General features: G+C 44.1%; 1 protein-coding gene across 1 annotated transcript in view; it reads right to left on the reverse strand.

Annotated features, from left to right (window-relative positions):
• Positions 1 to 15,420, reverse strand: part of LOC140722422 (uncharacterized) — a 69,858-nt gene extending 54,438 nt beyond the window's left edge. Inside the window, exons 1-3 of the mRNA XM_073037166.1 lie at positions 15,242 to 15,420; positions 14,449 to 14,743; positions 13,790 to 14,379 (exon numbers count right to left, since the gene is read on the reverse strand). Coding sequence (XP_072893267.1) covers positions 13,790 to 14,379; positions 14,449 to 14,743; positions 15,242 to 15,420 — 1,064 coding nt within the window. The remainder of the gene's footprint in view (positions 1 to 13,789; positions 14,380 to 14,448; positions 14,744 to 15,241) is intronic.
• Positions 15,421 to 17,698: the final 2,278 nt, after the last annotated feature.

Here is a 17,698-nt window from a genome sequence, read left to right on the forward strand (position 1 = left end):
AGCAGGCAGAACAAGCAACACACACAAAATGCCGGAGGAACTTAGCAGGCCGGGCAGCATCTATGGGAAAGTGTACTAATGCTGAGTTCCTCCGGCATTTTGTGTGTGTTCCTTGGATTTCCAGCAGCTGCAGATTTTCTTTTGCTGCGGTTGGATGCAGAACAAAGGTGATTTTCTCAACAGCTGATAGAAAGATTTTGTTCTCTTTTTCCGAGTACCTAATCCTTGCATTCAGATAGCTGGAGCTCAGCTCTGTCTGTGAGATCTATCTGCTCCGGTTCCCTGATTAGCCGGAAGCTCCCCGGGGCCCGTATACGGATCTTGGGGCTGAGAGATAGGATAAAGACCTGGTCTGTGCCGAGTTTGCGGGCCACAGTCTCCGGTTCTAACAGCAATGGTCACTCAATTCGAGTCGAAAAAGTCCTTACCTTTCCGCTCCTCCCGACATTTTGTATACTGCGCGCATGCGTAGTTATCGGAGACGGCAGCAACACTGCGCCTGCGCATTTGATCGGTGCTTCAAACGACAGCGACATTTTACACGCGCGGCTTTATGGGTAATCATGGTGCCATTAAAATTTTCTGCAAGCACCTGTTCCATTTCCAGATCTCAGTTTTTTTTTGTGTGTAGAAAACTTAGTAGCTTTTTTTAACGCAGAAAGCGGCTCCCATAATCGATACGCTCAATATCAACAGGCATTTCGTGTATCTAATGCCAAAGTACAATCCTCTTACAAATGCAGATGTGAAACAAAAGAGATTCTGCTTTTGCTGGAAATACAAAGACGCACACACACACAATACTGAAGGAGCTCTGCAGTTCAGGCTGCAACTAAGCAGAGGAGTACACAGTCTAGACATGCTGAAGGGGCTCGGATTAAATGCTGCCCATTTATTCCTCTCCACATTTGCTGACTGATCTGCTGATTACCTGCAATGTTTTGTAGAAATTAACCATTTTGTTTTTCAATTAACCAGTTTCCAAATGTTTCTCATCTTTCATTCATAGCCACATCCTGCTGGTCTGGTTCCTCTTCCTCCTCCTGCTCGTAACCTCCAGACCCCATCTCTTTCCGGAGCCCCAAAGCCCTGACTCAGGCTGGCAACACTTTGATTTCTGACTCTGCACCATTGAAGATTCACTCGCTAGTCTGCTGTCAGACTTTAGAGGTGCATTGCAACAGCCTAGGTGTCTGAGGCACAGTCCTTTGAAATTGGTGAAAATGACACAAAATTTGAAAAGAGCAGTGAAAAAGGAGTTTAATCACCTTAGTCCGGAGCCATGGGGAAGGTCAAATACTCAGCGAGCTCATCGTGTTAACTAGCCTGGGGAAAATCATGCAGGAAATTCATGCAGGTGTATAAGATGATGAGAGGCATTGGTCGTGTGGATAGTCAGAGGCTTTTTTTTCCCCAGGGCTGAGCTGGCTAACATGTGGGGGGCATAGTTACATACACAACGCTGGAAGAACTCAGCAGGTCAGGCAGCATCCGTGAGAAAGGAGTAGCCAAAGTTTCAGGCCGAGACCCTTCATCAGGAATGGGGGGAAAGAGAGGGCCGAAGCCCAGTAAAGAGGTGCCAGGTGGAGAAAAGATAAAGGGGGAGGGGATAAGCATGAAAAGGGGTGAGGGCATCGTTAAGTAGCTCAAGGGAGATGTCAGAGATATAGTTTTCAAGGGAGGGGTCACAGATAGTGATGGGTGTGAGGACTGCCCTGCCAGCGACGGTGGTAAAGACGGGTACAATAGAGTCTTTTAAGATAATCTTAGAGAGGTACATGGAGCTTAGGAAAATAGAGGTTTCTGTGGTAGGGTAATTCCAGGCATTTTCTAGAGTAGCTTACATGGAATGAACAACATTGTGGGCCGAAGGGCCTGTAATTTGCTGCAGATTTCTCTGATTCTAAGAAATTCAAGGGATATCTCTTCTCCCACGGAGCCGTGACAAGTTGTAACAGGGAGAGTGAGAGATAAATTTTAAAATACTGATATGGAACAGAAACATGAGCAGGGAGCAGATGGACCGAGTGGCCTCTCTAGTGTACATTGTGAGTTTGGCAGTGACAGTAAGTAGCTGCGACATGGGATTTGATACAAACTGATTTATCGTTCACAGATCCACAATATTAAACACCAGTCCAGTTTAAGGCTAACATCAGCAGAACAGACTCCTCCAATGCTCAGTGACCAGGGTTCAGTCCTGGGTGCGATGAGCAGCCGCAAGAACTGCAGAATCTGACAGTAACAGTCCCTCATGAAGCTGCAGCTGCCTTCAGTCACCGTGATGGTTAAACATTTAACACGGAGCTGATTTGAACTTCCTCCCTGATGTGAAGTTGCTGGTGTTGCAGCATCTGGGATGATTGAGTAAAACTCTTTGCTCACTCCGGACAGAAATGTGGCCTCTATTTATTGTGAACTCACTGGAGCATCGCAAGGTGGGCTAACTGAATGAGTCTCTTCGCACACACGGAGCAAGTGAACGGCCGTTTCCCAGTGCAAAGCTGTAGGTCACGGTCTTCGGTCTCGGCCCGAAATGTTCACTGTTCGTTTTCACCGATGCTGCCCAGCCTGCTGAGTTCCTCCAGCATTTTGTACGTGTTGCTTTGCCCACAGCATCTGCAGTGTACTTTGTGTTCAAGCTCTGGTGAACTGAGAGATACAGCGGATCAAACGTGCTGTTGTGTTTGTGATTCCCATACACAAATCCTTTGAATTTTGTACAGTGTTAAAGGTTTATAAAGCACGTCAGTGGGTGAAGGACAACATTTCAACTGAAATTATTTTAGTCTCCATGGTGCCTACTGATAAAAACAGGGTCACAGCTCAAAACAATTTGGAGGAACAAAACTTCATCTTCTAACTGGCTACAGTTCCGGTTTCAGGCAGAATATCAAACCCTCTGCTTCCCTCTCTGAATCAAAATGGATAATTTCTCCCCTTCATCAGTCTGTGACTTGGCTCAGTTTGTCTGTCTCCTTCGCATTCTGAGCATGCGCCACACACACACATTGAGATCACATTTTATTTACACGGCTGTGACTAGAGACTTTCTGATTATTATGTCCCTCCCGGCATTTGACGGTGGTAAACTCAGAGTCAGCAATGGTATTGATCCTCAGGAGTAGGTGATTAGGCTTTTTCGTTGGAGATCGATAAACTGCCGGTAGTGTGTGTCTGGATGAGTGGGTCGTTTTCAGACTGGAAGGAGGTAGCGTTTGGAGTACCCAGAGATCAGTCCCTGACCACAGTTGTTCACAGTTTAATGTCCTGGCGGAGGCAGCGAGCTGTGAGATGTCCCAGTCTGCTGGTGACGCAGAAAGAGTGGAGTTGGGGGAGGGGAGGCTATTCACAGGCAATTTCGTAGCTTTGCAATCAGTACATAGTGCACTGTGGGGCTGCAGTGGCGGGTTCCAATCTGCTAATTACATTTGCTGACGGCACTACATTGATCCGCCGGATCCCAAATAATAACGAGGCAGCCTACAGAGAAGAAGTCATCACCCCGACACAGTGGGGTCAAGAAAACAACCTCTCCCTCATTGTGACAAAAACAAAGGAGCTGGTTGTGGATTACAGGAGGAATGGAGACAGGGACCAAATTCAACATTTCCAAGTCTGTTGTTGATACAAAATGCACATTTCAATATTGATCATGACACAATGTTCTTTAAATATTGTTAATGACATAAAACATATTTATGGATTGTTACTGACAGAGAATCGTATAACTTGTGTTCCGTGTGTTATCTGAATGTACTTGCCTGTGATGCTGCCACAAGTCAGTGTTTCTCTGTACCTGTACCTTCCCGTACTTGGCAATAAATTCAACAGGACCTGAGAAATATCAGTGAGATTTGATTAGCGATGATCACCTTGGCAGCTCGGTAGGTCGAATGTATGAGACAGTACACTGTTAAATGCAAAACCCTGAACAGTGTCGATGATCAGAGGGATCTTAGACTCCGATTTCATCGCTCCTTGAGAGAGACTGCACAGATTGATCGGGTAGTTAAGAAGGCAAATGGCATTGTTGTCTTTATTAGTTGAAGCATTGAGTTCAAAAGTCGGGAAGTTGTGTTGAGGCTGTTACAATCCGCGGTCGTACTGTGACTGTTTGTTTAAGACCGCCGGCGTAAGGAGGCGGGACTAAGACGTCAGTCACAGGCTGACAGCGCTGACTGTGGACTGAACCATAAGAGAGAGAGCGATCTGCAGACAGGCTGTCGGCCAGTCTAAAGAGAGAGAGAGAGAGAGAGAGACTGGAAAAGGTGATCGCTTCAGTTAGTCGCAGCTGAGGCTTGGAACTCTCCTATGTCCACAAGAGTTGGTTGATCATCGGGACACGGAACCACAACGAATGTGTGTGGCTGTCACTTCGTATAATCCATAGGAGTGGAATGTGGAATATTTTGTGTTAACCCTTGCCTGGGTATGTTGTGTGGTAACCCCTGGAAGACGGTATTCCTGTGACAGGTCACTTGCGCTGATAACTCGTATCTGGACGGATTCAACGGAAAAGACCTTCGTCGACGGTTATTTTGAAGTAACGGCCGTTTCTGTACGTTTCAGCCTGGATTACAAATATCTCTCCTGCTATTTATTCCGTGGATTACTGAACTTCCTACTTTACCATCTCAAGACTCGAAGCTTTGTTCCCTCAGGCTCGATAGTCTGTGAATTATATTGACACATATATACACATAACACTGTTAACTTTCTTTTATTTCGTTGTTACTATATTATTGTTACTATATTACTGTATTGTCCCGGTACCGAAGAAACCACAACCAAAGGAGTTGAATGACTTCAGACCTGTTGCCTTGACGTCGCACGTGACGAAGACCATGGAGCGGCTGATAATACAGAATCTGAGGCCACAAACCAGGCACGTCCAGGATCCTCTTCAGTTTGCTTATAAGGAGAAGGTGGGAGTGGAGGATGCTATCACGTATTTGCTGCACAAATCACTCTCTCACCTAGAGGGGGTCAGTTGTGCTGTGAGGATTACATTCCTTGACTTCTCTAGTGCCTTTAACACCATCCAGCCCAAGATCTTAAGGCACAAACTAACGGAGATGGGAGTAGACTCTCACATGGTGGATTGGATAGTGGACTACTTGACAGATAGACATCAGTATGTGCGGTTGGGAGAGTGCAGGTCTGACACGGTGGTCAGCAGCACAGGGGCGCCGCAGGGAACCGTATTCTCTCCGGTCCTGTTCACCCTGTACACATCAGACTTCCAATATAACTCGGAGTCCTGCCATGTGCAGAAGTTCGCTGATGACACGGCCATAGTGGGGTGTGTCAGGAATGGACAGGAGGAGGAGTATAGGAAACTGATACAGGACTTTGTGATATGGTGCAACTCAAACTCCCTGCGTCTCAATATCACCAAGACCAAGGAGATGGTGGTGGACTTTAGGAGATCTAGGCCTCATATGGAGCCAGTGATCATTAATGGAGAACGTGTGGAGCAGGTTAAGACCTACAAGTATCTGGGAGTACAGTTAGACGAGAAGCTAGACTGGACTGCCAACACAGATGCCTTGTGCAGGAAGGCACAGAGTCGACTGTACTTCCTAAGAAGGTTGGCGTCATTCAATGTCTGTAGTGAGATGCTGAAGATGTTCTATAGGTCAGTTGTGGAGAGCGCCCTCTTCTTTGTGGTGGCGTGTTGGGGAGGAAGCATTAAGAAGAGGGACGCCTCACGTCTTAATAAGCTGGTAAGGAAGGTGGGCTCTGTCGTGGGCAAAGTACTGGAGAGTTTAACATCGGTAGCTGAGCGAAGGGCGCTGAGTAGGCTACGGTCAATTATGGAAAACTCTGAACATCCTCTGCATAGCACCATCCAGAGACAGAGAAGCAGTTTCAGTGACAGGTTACTATCGATGCAATGCTCCTCAGACAGGATGAAGAGGTCAATACTCCCCAATGCCATTAGGCTTTACAATTCAACCGCCAGGACTTAAGAACTTTTTAAAAGCTATTATTAATGCTTTTTGAGATAGTGATTTAGATGCATATCATATTTTTTACTGAGTTAAGTATTGTATGTAATTAGTTTTGCTACAACAAGTGTATGGGACATTGGAAAAAAAGTTGAATTTCCCCGTGGGGATGAATAAAGAATCTATCTATCTATCTATCTATCTATCTATCTATCTATCTATCTATCTATCTATCTATCTATCTATCTATCTATCTATCTATAAATAGATACTAATAAAGAGAGTGGTTTTAAGATCAAAACCAGACATCCAGTGTGAACTCTTTTGCTGCTGGTTCGTTTCTAAAACGTTACAGTTCGTAACACAGTTATATAAGACTAGTTCGACCACATCTGGAGTGTTTCATACAGTTCTGGTCGCCCCCATTCTCGGAAGGATGTCGGGGCTTTGGAGAGGACACAGAAGAGGTTTACCTGGACACTGCCTGGTTTAGAGGGCATGAGTTATAACGAGAGGCTGGACAAACTTGTGTTGTTTTCTCCAGAGCGGCGCAGGCTGGGGTGAGACTGGATGGACGTTTATCAGTTTACGAGAGGAATAGATAGAGTGGACAGACGATATATTTTTCATTGAATAAAAATACATTTTAATGAAATGTCTAATACATTTAAGGTGAGAGGAGATGTGAGCGGCAATTTTGCTTCTTTCCACAGAGTAGTGGGTAGCTGGGCATCTGTCTGGGGTGGGAGACCAAAGCGGCCACGTGATCCCGTTTCCTGTTCACGTTTCTCTGCAGATCTGCAGCATCTGGCGGTCGCTGCTCTACGTGTACGTGTAGCTTCACCTTTCCCCGTTCAGACAAGGCAGTGAGATCCGGATCTGTCACGTCCTCTCGTTGTGGTGGACAATATGGATTTTTTTTTTCGGCAATACTTTCAGCATGTTTCATTTCACTGTTTTTATCTGCTGATGTGCTGCCAATGTTTCTGGGTGTCTGATCCATTTATGTGAGAATTTAGCCTTTTGTATTTATCTGCGCTTCTCATAAATCTCTATAGTTCATTTAAGCTTCACTCCACTACTTCCAAAGCAACAACCAAGTCAGTCAAATAGTCGACACAATTAAAATAGTTTATTACTTCTTTTTTAATGTTGTACTATTTATATAATTTAACTCTGTGATATTTATATTCTTATATTAAATCACAATTGTTAAAATCTACGGTTATGAATTAGGTTCTGATGCTGCCGCGTGGACAACGAATTTCATGACACATGCCGGTGCTATTAAACCTGATTCTGATATTGATATGGGAGACCCACCACCGGTCACCTGATCCCAGTTACCGCAGATCGTAATGAGTGATTTGAAGCGTTTTCTATTCCTTTGCATTCCTCAGAAATGACAACAGTTCAGTTTCCTTCTGAGGTTCCAGCAGAAGCTCAGTCCGTCTAATATTTCCACACAATTAAAATGGGGAATTTGTTTATTCTTATTACATACTGAGCTATAGTGAAAATCTTGCCTGACGTACCATCCACACAGATGGATACATTGCAACAGTACATTGAGCTGATATACGACAAGACAATCACTGTAACAAAGTATTGTGGCTGCAGAGAAAGTGCAGTGCAGATAGACATATGGTGCAGGTTCACGTCGAGTTACATTGTGAGAACGAGTCTATTTTATCATTCATTTGGCCTATAACTGCAGACAGGAAGCCGTCCTTCAGCCCGGCGTTACGCACCTTAAGGCTTTTGTATCTCTTCCCCGATGGGGGAGCGGGTTTGCAGCAAGAATGTCCAGGCTGTGAGGGTCTTTGAGTACATGGCCTACTTTTCCGAGGCAGGGGAAGTGCAGGAAGAGTCCATGGAGTGGAGGCTTGTTTCTCTGATGTTCTCTGCTCTCCATAGTTCTCTGTAGTTCCTTGCAGTCATGGGCAGAGCAGTAACCATACGAAGGCGTGAAGTATCGACAAGGAGCTCAGAGACCTCGGCCTTCACCCTGCCTTGTGTAGCTGGATCCTGGACTTGCTGTCAGATCGCCGGCAGGTGGTAAGAGTGGGCTCCATCTCCTCTGTCTCTCTGACCCTCAGCACACATATCCCACAGGGTTGTCTCTTTTGCCCCCTCCTTTACTCTCTGTGCACCCATGACTTGTGTTGCCACCCACAGCTCCAATCTGCTAATTAAATTTGCTGACAGCACTACATTGATTGGCCTAATCTCAAATAATAACTTTCAATCAAATACCTCCTGACAAGGCTCGGTCCAAACAAACTTTTCTCTCTTCTTCAGGAGATTACTCAGAGGAAGAGCGATACCAGCAAAGTTCTTACAGAACTTACGATAATATCCATCCATTCCCAGAAACCTTCTAAGAGCCTTCTCAGCAGTCAGAATAGGAACTTGAGAAATTGGCTGGACTTTTGCCCGAACAGGAATCAACTTGCTTTGACCTACAACATAGCCAAGACAGGTCACAGTGGCATGGCCGTATTCACTCTTAGCTAAGTTAACTGTAGGGCTGGCCTGGGAAAGCCTATCAAACAGCTTTTCTGCTGCAGAGATATGCTCTTCCCAAGTGTCACTCCCTGTGATTAAGTCATCAATATAGGCATCTGTGTTCTAACCCTCGAATTACAGAATCAATCATTCTCCGGAATGTTCCTAGAGCATTTTTCATTCCAAATAGCAAAACATCGTATTCATACAACCCAGAAGGTGTCACAAATGCAGAAATTTCTTTACCTCTGTCTGTCAATGGAACACACCAATACCCTTTCAACGGATCAATCTTTGTAAGAAATTCGTGTTTCCAACCTTATTGATGCAATCATCCACTCTAGGGATAGGATAGGCATCTGTTTTTGTTACTGCATTTGCCTTCCTATAATCAGTGCAAAATCTAACACTCCATTACGTTTGGGAACAATAACGCAGGGTGAGCTCCAATCTGATGCCAAAGGAGTAATAATATCACTTTCTAGTATATATTCAATTTCTTGCTCAGCCAATTGACACTTTTCTACGTTCATGCGATATGGGTGTTGTTTAATCGGTTTGGCTTGACCGATATCTACGTCATGTACTGCGACCATGGTTTGCTTGGGAACATCGCGAAATAAATCTTTAAACTTCAGAATTAATTCCTTCAGCTGTTGTTGTTGCTTTGGCTGCAGATGAGCCAACTTGTTAACAATGTTTTCTGGAACAACCGAGTTCATTAGCATAACTGGGACCACGTTTGGCTTTTGAAAATTCTCAGACAAGTCAATTACTTCATTCTCAGGGTTGCCAGATTCATAAGAATTGACAACAGCACTCACAGATGGTGCCTGCTTGTCAAAATAAGTCTTTATCTTCTATTTGTGTACCACCTGTGTTAGTTTACATCGGTCGGGTGTTTTCATAACATAATTCAGATCATTAATTTGAGAGACTATTTCATACCGTCTATTGAATTTCACCTGAGCTGGATTCATAAGCATTGGAGATAAGGCAAGCAGCTTATCCCGCACCTGGTATTCTTTTTCGCGGGCTCACTTATCAAACCAACACTTCCTTTTGTTTTGAGAAATCTTTAAGTTTTATTTCGCTAGACTACAGACTTGGTGTAGTTTATTCTTGAACTTCTAAACATAGTCTAACAAGTTAACATGTACATCCCCATCTATCCACTGTTCCTTTAACAAGGTCAAAAGTCCCCTTGCTCTATGACCAAACACAAGTTTAAATGGACTAAAGCCCAGTGATTCTTGTACTGAATCATTTACTGCGAAAAAAAGCAAATATATTCCTTCATCCCAATCTTTTCCTTTTTCAACACAGTATGTCTTAATCATTGTTCTGAGGGCAGAATAGAATTTATTTAAAGCCCCTTGTGATTCCGGATAGTATGCAGACGATGCAATTTGTTTAGCTCCCAGTTCATAAACTACCTGCTGGAATAATCCAAATGTAAAATTACTTCCTTGATCAGACTGGATTTCTTTAGGCAAACCAAATAAAGTAAAAAAAAAACTTGGTAAGAGTCTTCACCAGAGTTTTAACTTTAATAGAGTTATTACCGCTGGGAATCTGGATGCAGTACACATAATAGTTAGCAGATACTGATGGCCAGCTTCAGTCTTTGGCAATGGGCCAACACAATCCACTATAAATTTTGAAAAGGGTTCACCGAATGCAGGTATAGGCCGGAGTGGGGCCACTGGGGTGACCTGCTGTGGTTTACCCACAACTTGGCAAATGTGTCAGGGCTCTTCAAAAGGTCACAACATCTTCCCTCAAATTAGGCCAATAAAATTATTTCATAATCCTGTTTACAGCTTTATTCACTCAAAAATGTCGACATAAGGGCATACTGTGGGCCGAAGTTAAAATTTCAGCCCCATAAACTTTAGGAACTACAGCTTGATGAACAATTGCCCATTCCTCACTCGCTGGTATAGCAGGTGGCCTCCACTTCCTCATTATCACTCCATCCTTGAGATAATACCCTACTGGCACTTTCTTAATCTCATCATCTGAGAGAGCTGTTTCTTTTAAAGCTTCAATCTCAGGGTCTCGGTTCTGTTCTGCTATAAACTCCTTCCTGGACAGGGAGAAGTCTATTTCATCAGACTCACTACCTGAATCCTGATGAAACAATGAAGGCAGAAAGTCCCTGACAAGTCATCATAACCGGAATCCAGATTTTGGCCATCATCGGTATCAGAATCATGCTGCACAGAACCGTCTGCGTCGGCAGACTTTTTAGCCATACTTCGAGTTACTGCGCAGGAAGGATAAATGTTAAAATCCATCTGTGGATCGTCAGTGGTTGGGTTAGTTTTTAACTGCACTGCAGGAACAACTTTACCATCTGCCAGGCCATTCCTTAACAGCAAAGTAACATCTCCCACCGGTAAACTGGAGCATAATCCGATTTTAACAGGTCCCAAAACCAACGCTGACTGTAAAGTTACCTTGCACAACGGCATGGAAACCACACCGCCCCCAATGCCTTTAATAAGATTTACCTCACCAGTGTCAGTCTCATCACAAAACTTTAGAACGCTCTCTAATATAAGTGACTGAGAAGCCTCAGTAACTCGAAGAATCTTCACTGGTACCGGGGTTGACCCTTCCTTTACTAATACAAACACATCTGACATAAAATGATCGAATCCCTTCTTAACTCGGTCAGACCTCTCAGTCCTGAACTGAGACTCAACAGAATGTTCAGCATCCTGTGGGTTTATAGGTGCTTCAACATACTGATCACAGGTATTTGGGACTGCCTCATCTTCCGTTTTCTTCTTCAGGTCAAAACAATTAGCCATCATATGACCAGCTTTCTTACAATAGTAACAAGTGAGACCAGAATATTTCTCCTTCAACTGTTTCCCTTCATCCTTACTCTTGTCACTAGTCCCAGCTTTAATTTCTGGTTTACCCTGGTTATCCTTGCTACTCTTTTGGAAACTTTTATTTGGGATAAACTTAACCTTATGAGTTAATGCAAACTCATCTGCTAATCTAGCAGACTCCTGCAAAGTGGCAGCATCGTTTTCATCTAAATGCATCTTTATGTCATCAGGGACACACCTTTTGAATTCTTCAATTAAAACCAACTTTTTCAAGCTGTTAAAATCATCATTCACATTTTTACATGTGCACCAGTGGGTAATACACACAAACTTCTCTTAAGCAAATTCCATATAAGTCTGGTTCACAGATTTCTTCAAACTTCTAAACTTTTGCCTGTATGATTCTGGGACCAACTCGTAAGCTTTGAGCACAGCCTGTTTCACGATGTCATAATCAGCTGTTTCATCAACTGTCAAAGCAGAATAGGCTTGCTAAGCCTTCCCCTTAATTACACTTTGTAAGAGAATAGGCCGATCTTTTTTTTTGATTTGTTAAGAGGAGTTGAGGTTTCTTGATTATATTTATAACAGCGTAACATTCTACTTCAAGTCAAGTCACCGTTATTGTCATTTCGACCATAACTGCTGGCACAGTACATAGTGAAAATGAGACAACGTTTTTCAGGACCATGGGGTTACATGACACAGTAAAAAAAAAACTTCTGATTTTCACAATATATATTTGTTTTGCTGTTTATACATCTTTCGTATTATCTGTTTGCTAAAACCTCATCTGATTTGTATTTTTTATTGGAAAATCAATAAAAAGATTGAAAAATGAATGAAATGAGAATAGGCCCACCTTCTTTTGGCCACTTTAAACTCTGAGCAACCTTCTCAAAACGCTAAAAGTATCTAACAACCTCTGCCTAGTCAAACGCAGGTACCAATTTAACTTCCCGACTGGCCTCAAACTTATCACCAGAGTACCTTTCCTGCAATCTTTCTATCCTTTCCAGCTCGAGCAGCCTCTGTCTTTCTGCTTCCTCGCTCTGTTTTTCTGCCTCTCTACCCTCAAATTGCCTCTGTCTTACTGTAGCTTCCATCTTCAATTTTTCAAATTTCTACGGGAGCTCAAGATCACGAGGTTTACTTTCAGGAAACACCTCCAAATCCACTTTAAACACACGCTCAGATATATAATGTGCAGCTATTACAGTCTGCATCTGTGCCCTCCTTATTGTCGATTTCACCTTAGTAAGTTTTAACCTTCTAGCAAGGCACAACAACTCAATCCTTCTGGCGTCCTCTAATACCTCAGAGGTTGGCGCTTCCACAATCCTATCAGCATCTGCTGCTGATTTTCCACACACAAATAAATCAAATGGGATTTGCCCAATGGAATTGATAATAAATCAATCAATACACCCCAAATGTGTTCAGATTTCGGATGCAGTCCCCAATTTTATTACGAACCATAACGCTTTAGAAACAAACCAGCAGAAATAGAGTTCACACTGGAGTCTGGTTTTTATGTAAAAACCACTCTCTTTATTAGTATCTACTTATTATATAGAAACTTGAGCAAGATAAACAAAAGTTAACAGAGTAATGTGTATATATGTGTGTAAATGCAACTCCCAAACTATTGAGATTAGGGGAATCGAGGCTGGGAGTCTTGAGATGGTAAAGTATGAAAGTTCAGTTCATTCACGGAATAGGTGATGAGAGAGATGTTTGTAATCCAGGCTAAATGTCGAGAGAAGGCAATTATGCCGAATTCCACAGGTTCCACGGTGGTAAAACGAGAGAAGAGTCGCTGTAGATTTTATCCGTCGTTCCAAATCCACATAAACATTATCACCGAAAGTGACTTGTCACAAGAGGCATTGTCTTCAAGTGAATTACCACACCACACCCAGGCAAGGGTTAACACATCAGTGGTCTTCACAGGATACCCCAAATCAGATCCACTCCTATGGATCATACGAGGTGACCACCATACATTCGATGTACTTTATGATGAATTGATAATTAACCCACCCTTGTGGGCATAGGAAAGTCACAAATAGTGACCCTTGGCGACTAGTTCCTTTGTTTCAGCTGTTCCATTTCTCCTCCTTAGTTTCTGTCTGACTCTGAGTGTCTGTGTCCTCGGTTAAAACTAAACAAACTGCGAGTGACTTAAACAAGCTGCGAGTCAGACTGATTCGCCTACTTAATATCTCTCTCTCTCTCTCTCTCTCTCTCTCTCTCTCTCTCTCTCTCTCTCTCTCTCTCTCTCTCTCTCTCTCTCTCTCTCTCTCTCTCTCTCTCTCTCTCTCTCTCTCTCTCTCTCTCTCTCTCTCTCACAAAATAACAGTCCACCTCAAACGAAACCTAGGGATACTTAACAACGACTACTCCCCATTGTGATCAGACTGATGTGCCAGTAGTTGGGATGACTGAATGAATCCGTTCCCATATTCTTAGCAGCTGAACGGCCTCTCCCCAGTGTGAACTCGCTGATGACTCTGAAGGCTGGATGACTGAATGAATCCCTTCCCACAGACTGAGCAGGTGAATGGCCTCTCCCCAGTGTGAACTCGTTGATGTCTCTGTAGGTGGGATGTCTGAGTGAATCTCTTCCCACATTCTGAGCAGGTGAACGGCTTCTCCCCAGTGTGAACTCGCTGATGACTCTGTAGGTGCGATGACTCACTGAAACTCTTCCCACATTCTGAGCAGGTGAATGGCCTCAACCCAGTGTGAACTCGCTGATGTCTCTGTAGGGTGGATGACTGAGTGAATCCCTTCCCACAGTCCGAGCAAGTGAATGGCCTCTCCCCGGTGTGAACTCGCTGATGTCTCTGCAGGTGGGATGACTGAGTGAATCCCTTACCACATTCTGAGCAGGTGAATGGCTTCTTCCCAGTGTGAACTCGCTGATGACTCTGTAGGCGGGATGACTGAGTGAATCTCTTCCCACAGACTGAGCAGGTGAACGGCTTCTCCCCAGTGTGAACTCGCTGATGACTCTTTAGGCGGGATGACTCAGTGAATCTCTTCCCACATTCTGAGCAGGTGAACGGCTTCTCACCAGTGTGAACTCGCTGATGTCTCTGTAGTTGGGATGACTTAGTGAATCTCTTCCCACAGACGGAGCAGGTGAGCGGCTTCTCGCCAGTGTGAACTCGTTGGTGTGTCTGTAGGTTGCATGACAGAGTGAATCTCTTCCCACATTCTGAGCAGGTGAACGGCCTCTCTCCAGTGTGAACTCGCTGATGAATCTTTAGGGTGGATGACCGATTGAATCCCTTCCCACAGATGGAGCAGGTGAACGGCTTCTCCCCAGTGTGAACTCGCTGGTGTCTCTGTAGATGGGATGAGTGAGTGAATCCCTTCCCACATTCTGAGCAGGTGAACGGCTTCTCCCCAGTGTGAACTCGCTGATGACTCAGTAGGTGGAATGGTTGTGTGAATCCCTTCCCACATTCTGAGCAGGTGAACGGCTTCTCCCTAGTGTGAACTCGGTGATGACGCTGTAGGTTGGATGACTGAGTGAATCTCTTCCCACAGTCTGAACAGGTGAACGGCTTTTCCCCAGTGTGAACTCGCTGATGTCTCTGCAGTTTGTATGAAAGAGTGAATCTCTTCCCACAGTCTGAGCAGATGAACGGCCTTGCACCAGTGTGAACTCGCTGATGACGCTGTAGGTTGGATGACTGAGTGAATCCCTTCCCACAAGCCGAGCAGGTGAATGGCCTCTCCCCAGTGTGAACTCGCTGATGACTCACTAGGGTGGATGAATGAGTGAATCTCTTCCCACAGTCCGAGCAGGTGAACGGCTTCTCCCCAGTGTGAACTCGCTGATGACTCTCTAGTTTTGATGACTGAGTGAATCCCTTCCCACAGTCCGAGCAGGTGAACGGCTTCTCCCCAGTTTGAACTGACTGGTATGTCAGTAGGTGTGATGACAAAGTCAATCCCTTCCCACAGTCTAAGCAGGTGAATGGCCGCTCGCCAGCGTCAGTTGACTGATGTCTCAGTAGGGGAGTTGATTTAGTGAATACCTTCCCACAGACCGAGCAGGTGAACGGCTGCTCTCCAGAGTGAACTCGCTGGAGAGCCATTAGGTGAGATGACCGAGTAAATCCTTCCCCAAAAATTCAGCAGATGACCAGCCTCTGCCCAATGGAAACTGACTGGTGTGTCCACTGGTGGGATGACCCACTGAATCCCCTCTCACACACAGAGCAGGTGAATGTCCTTGCCCAGTGTGAATTTGCTGATGTAGCTTCAATTGAGGTGACCGAGTGAATCCATTCCCACTGAGTGAGCAGGTGAACGGTCTTTCTCCTGTGGAAAATGACGGGCGTGCCAGTTGGTCAGATGACCGAATGAATCCCTCCGCACAGTCTGAGCAGGAAGGACGGTCGACACCACTTTATAAATATCTAGATAGAGACAGCAAAATTGGCGTGCCGTGTTTGAGATTCCTGGAGACAAATTCTTCTCGTTTTTAACCTGTAAAAAGATTTACAAAATCCATCAATGGGTGTAGAACAACATTTCAAATGAGATCACTTTAGTTGCCAAGGTGTGATCTGACATCACACTGTTACAGTGAGGATCAGCCCAAGTTGGACAGAGAAATCATCTCCTGACTGGGCACAGTGCTGGTATCTGGAATGACCATCAGACTGTCTGATGTCCTTCCTGTCTCTATAAGAATGGGGCATTTCTGCCATCTCCAATTCATGACGTGGCTAAGTCTGACTCTCTCAATTGGTATTATCCCCATTTCCCACTGAGCTGCATGGGTTCCTGGCGCCACAGTAACTGAAACACTTTCCCGTAATTAGACTTTATTTGACATGCAGCTGGGATTTTCTTTTACCTGCTGTCAATTTAAAGTTCCAACAGTTTTAAAGCCATCTGAAGATTTCCTGCCCGGATGAATGGTTGGTCTACACAGCTGATAAAATGAATTAAATTAATAATAGTATTATTTCATGTTCTTGTCACAGAGTCATAGAAAGGTACAACACAGAAACAGGCCCTTTGTTCCATCTAGTTTGTATGCATCTATTTAAGCTCTCTACTCCCATACCCCTACCATCCAGGTACCTATACAGTCCTCTTATATGTTGAAATTGAGCACGCATGCACCAGTTAGATTGTCTGCTCATTGCACACCTGGATGATCGTCTGTTTGAAGAAGTATCCCCTCATGTTCCCCTTAATGTTTCACCTTTCACCCTTAATCCATGGCCTCTGGTTCTCGTTCCACCCAATCTCAGTGGGAAAAGCCATTTTTGAAAAATGAAAAATCTTCCATTTACCCCATGTATAACCCTCATAATTTTGGTACAACTCCATCAAATCTTCTCTCAATTCTTCTACATTCCAAGGAATAAAGTCCTGACCTGTTCAATCTTTCCTAATAACCCAAGTCTTCTAGACCTGGCAACATCCTTGTGAATTTTCTCTGAACTCTTTCAACCTCTTTTACATCTTTCATGTAGGTAGGTGAACAAAACTGCACACAATACTCCAAATTAGGCCTCACCAATGTCTTCTACAAGTCAACATAACATCCATTTATTGTTTTCAGTACTTTGGTTCATGAAGGCCAATGGGCTGAATTTTTTTCCATTACTATCTAACTATGATACCAGTTTCAGTGAATTAAGATCTTGTATTCCCAGGTCTCCTTCTTCTACAAAACTCTTCTGTGCCTGACAAGTCACTGTGAGAGAGCTCCCTTGGTAGGTCATAACAAAGTGCAACAACTCACACTGGTCTGCATTAAATTCCATTTTCCATTTCTCAAACCATTTTCCTAGCTGGTCCAGTTCGCACTGCAAGCCATGATAGTCTTCCTCACTGTCCACTACACTACCAATCTTGGTGTCATCTACAAATCTGCTGATCCAGTCAAACACACCATTATCAAGATTCTTGATATAGATGACAAGCAACATCAGATTCAGCACTGATCCCTATGGCTCACCACTAGTCCCTGGCCTCTGGTCAGAAAGGCAACCATCTGCTACCACACTCTGGCTTCTCCCAAAGCCAGTGTCTCATCCAATTTACTATCTCATCTTGAATGCTGAGTAACTGAACCTTCTTGACCAACCTCCTATATGACACTTTGTCAAGTGCCTTGCTAACGTCCATGTAGACAACATCTACTGCCTTGCCTTCATCTACTTTCCTGATAACTTCCTCGAGAGACTATAAGATTGGTTAGACATGACCTACCATGCACAAAGCCATGCTGTCTATCTTTAATCAGTCCACATCTATCCAAAAACTTTTATCCGGTTCCTGCATATACTTTCCTATAACTTTCCCACTACTGATGTCAAGCTCACCAATGTACAATTTCATAGATTACTTGAA

This window comes from Hemitrygon akajei, unplaced genomic scaffold (genome assembly GCF_048418815.1).
Source record: "Hemitrygon akajei unplaced genomic scaffold, sHemAka1.3 Scf000077, whole genome shotgun sequence".
NCBI classification, from domain to species: domain Eukaryota; kingdom Metazoa; phylum Chordata; class Chondrichthyes; order Myliobatiformes; family Dasyatidae; genus Hemitrygon; species Hemitrygon akajei.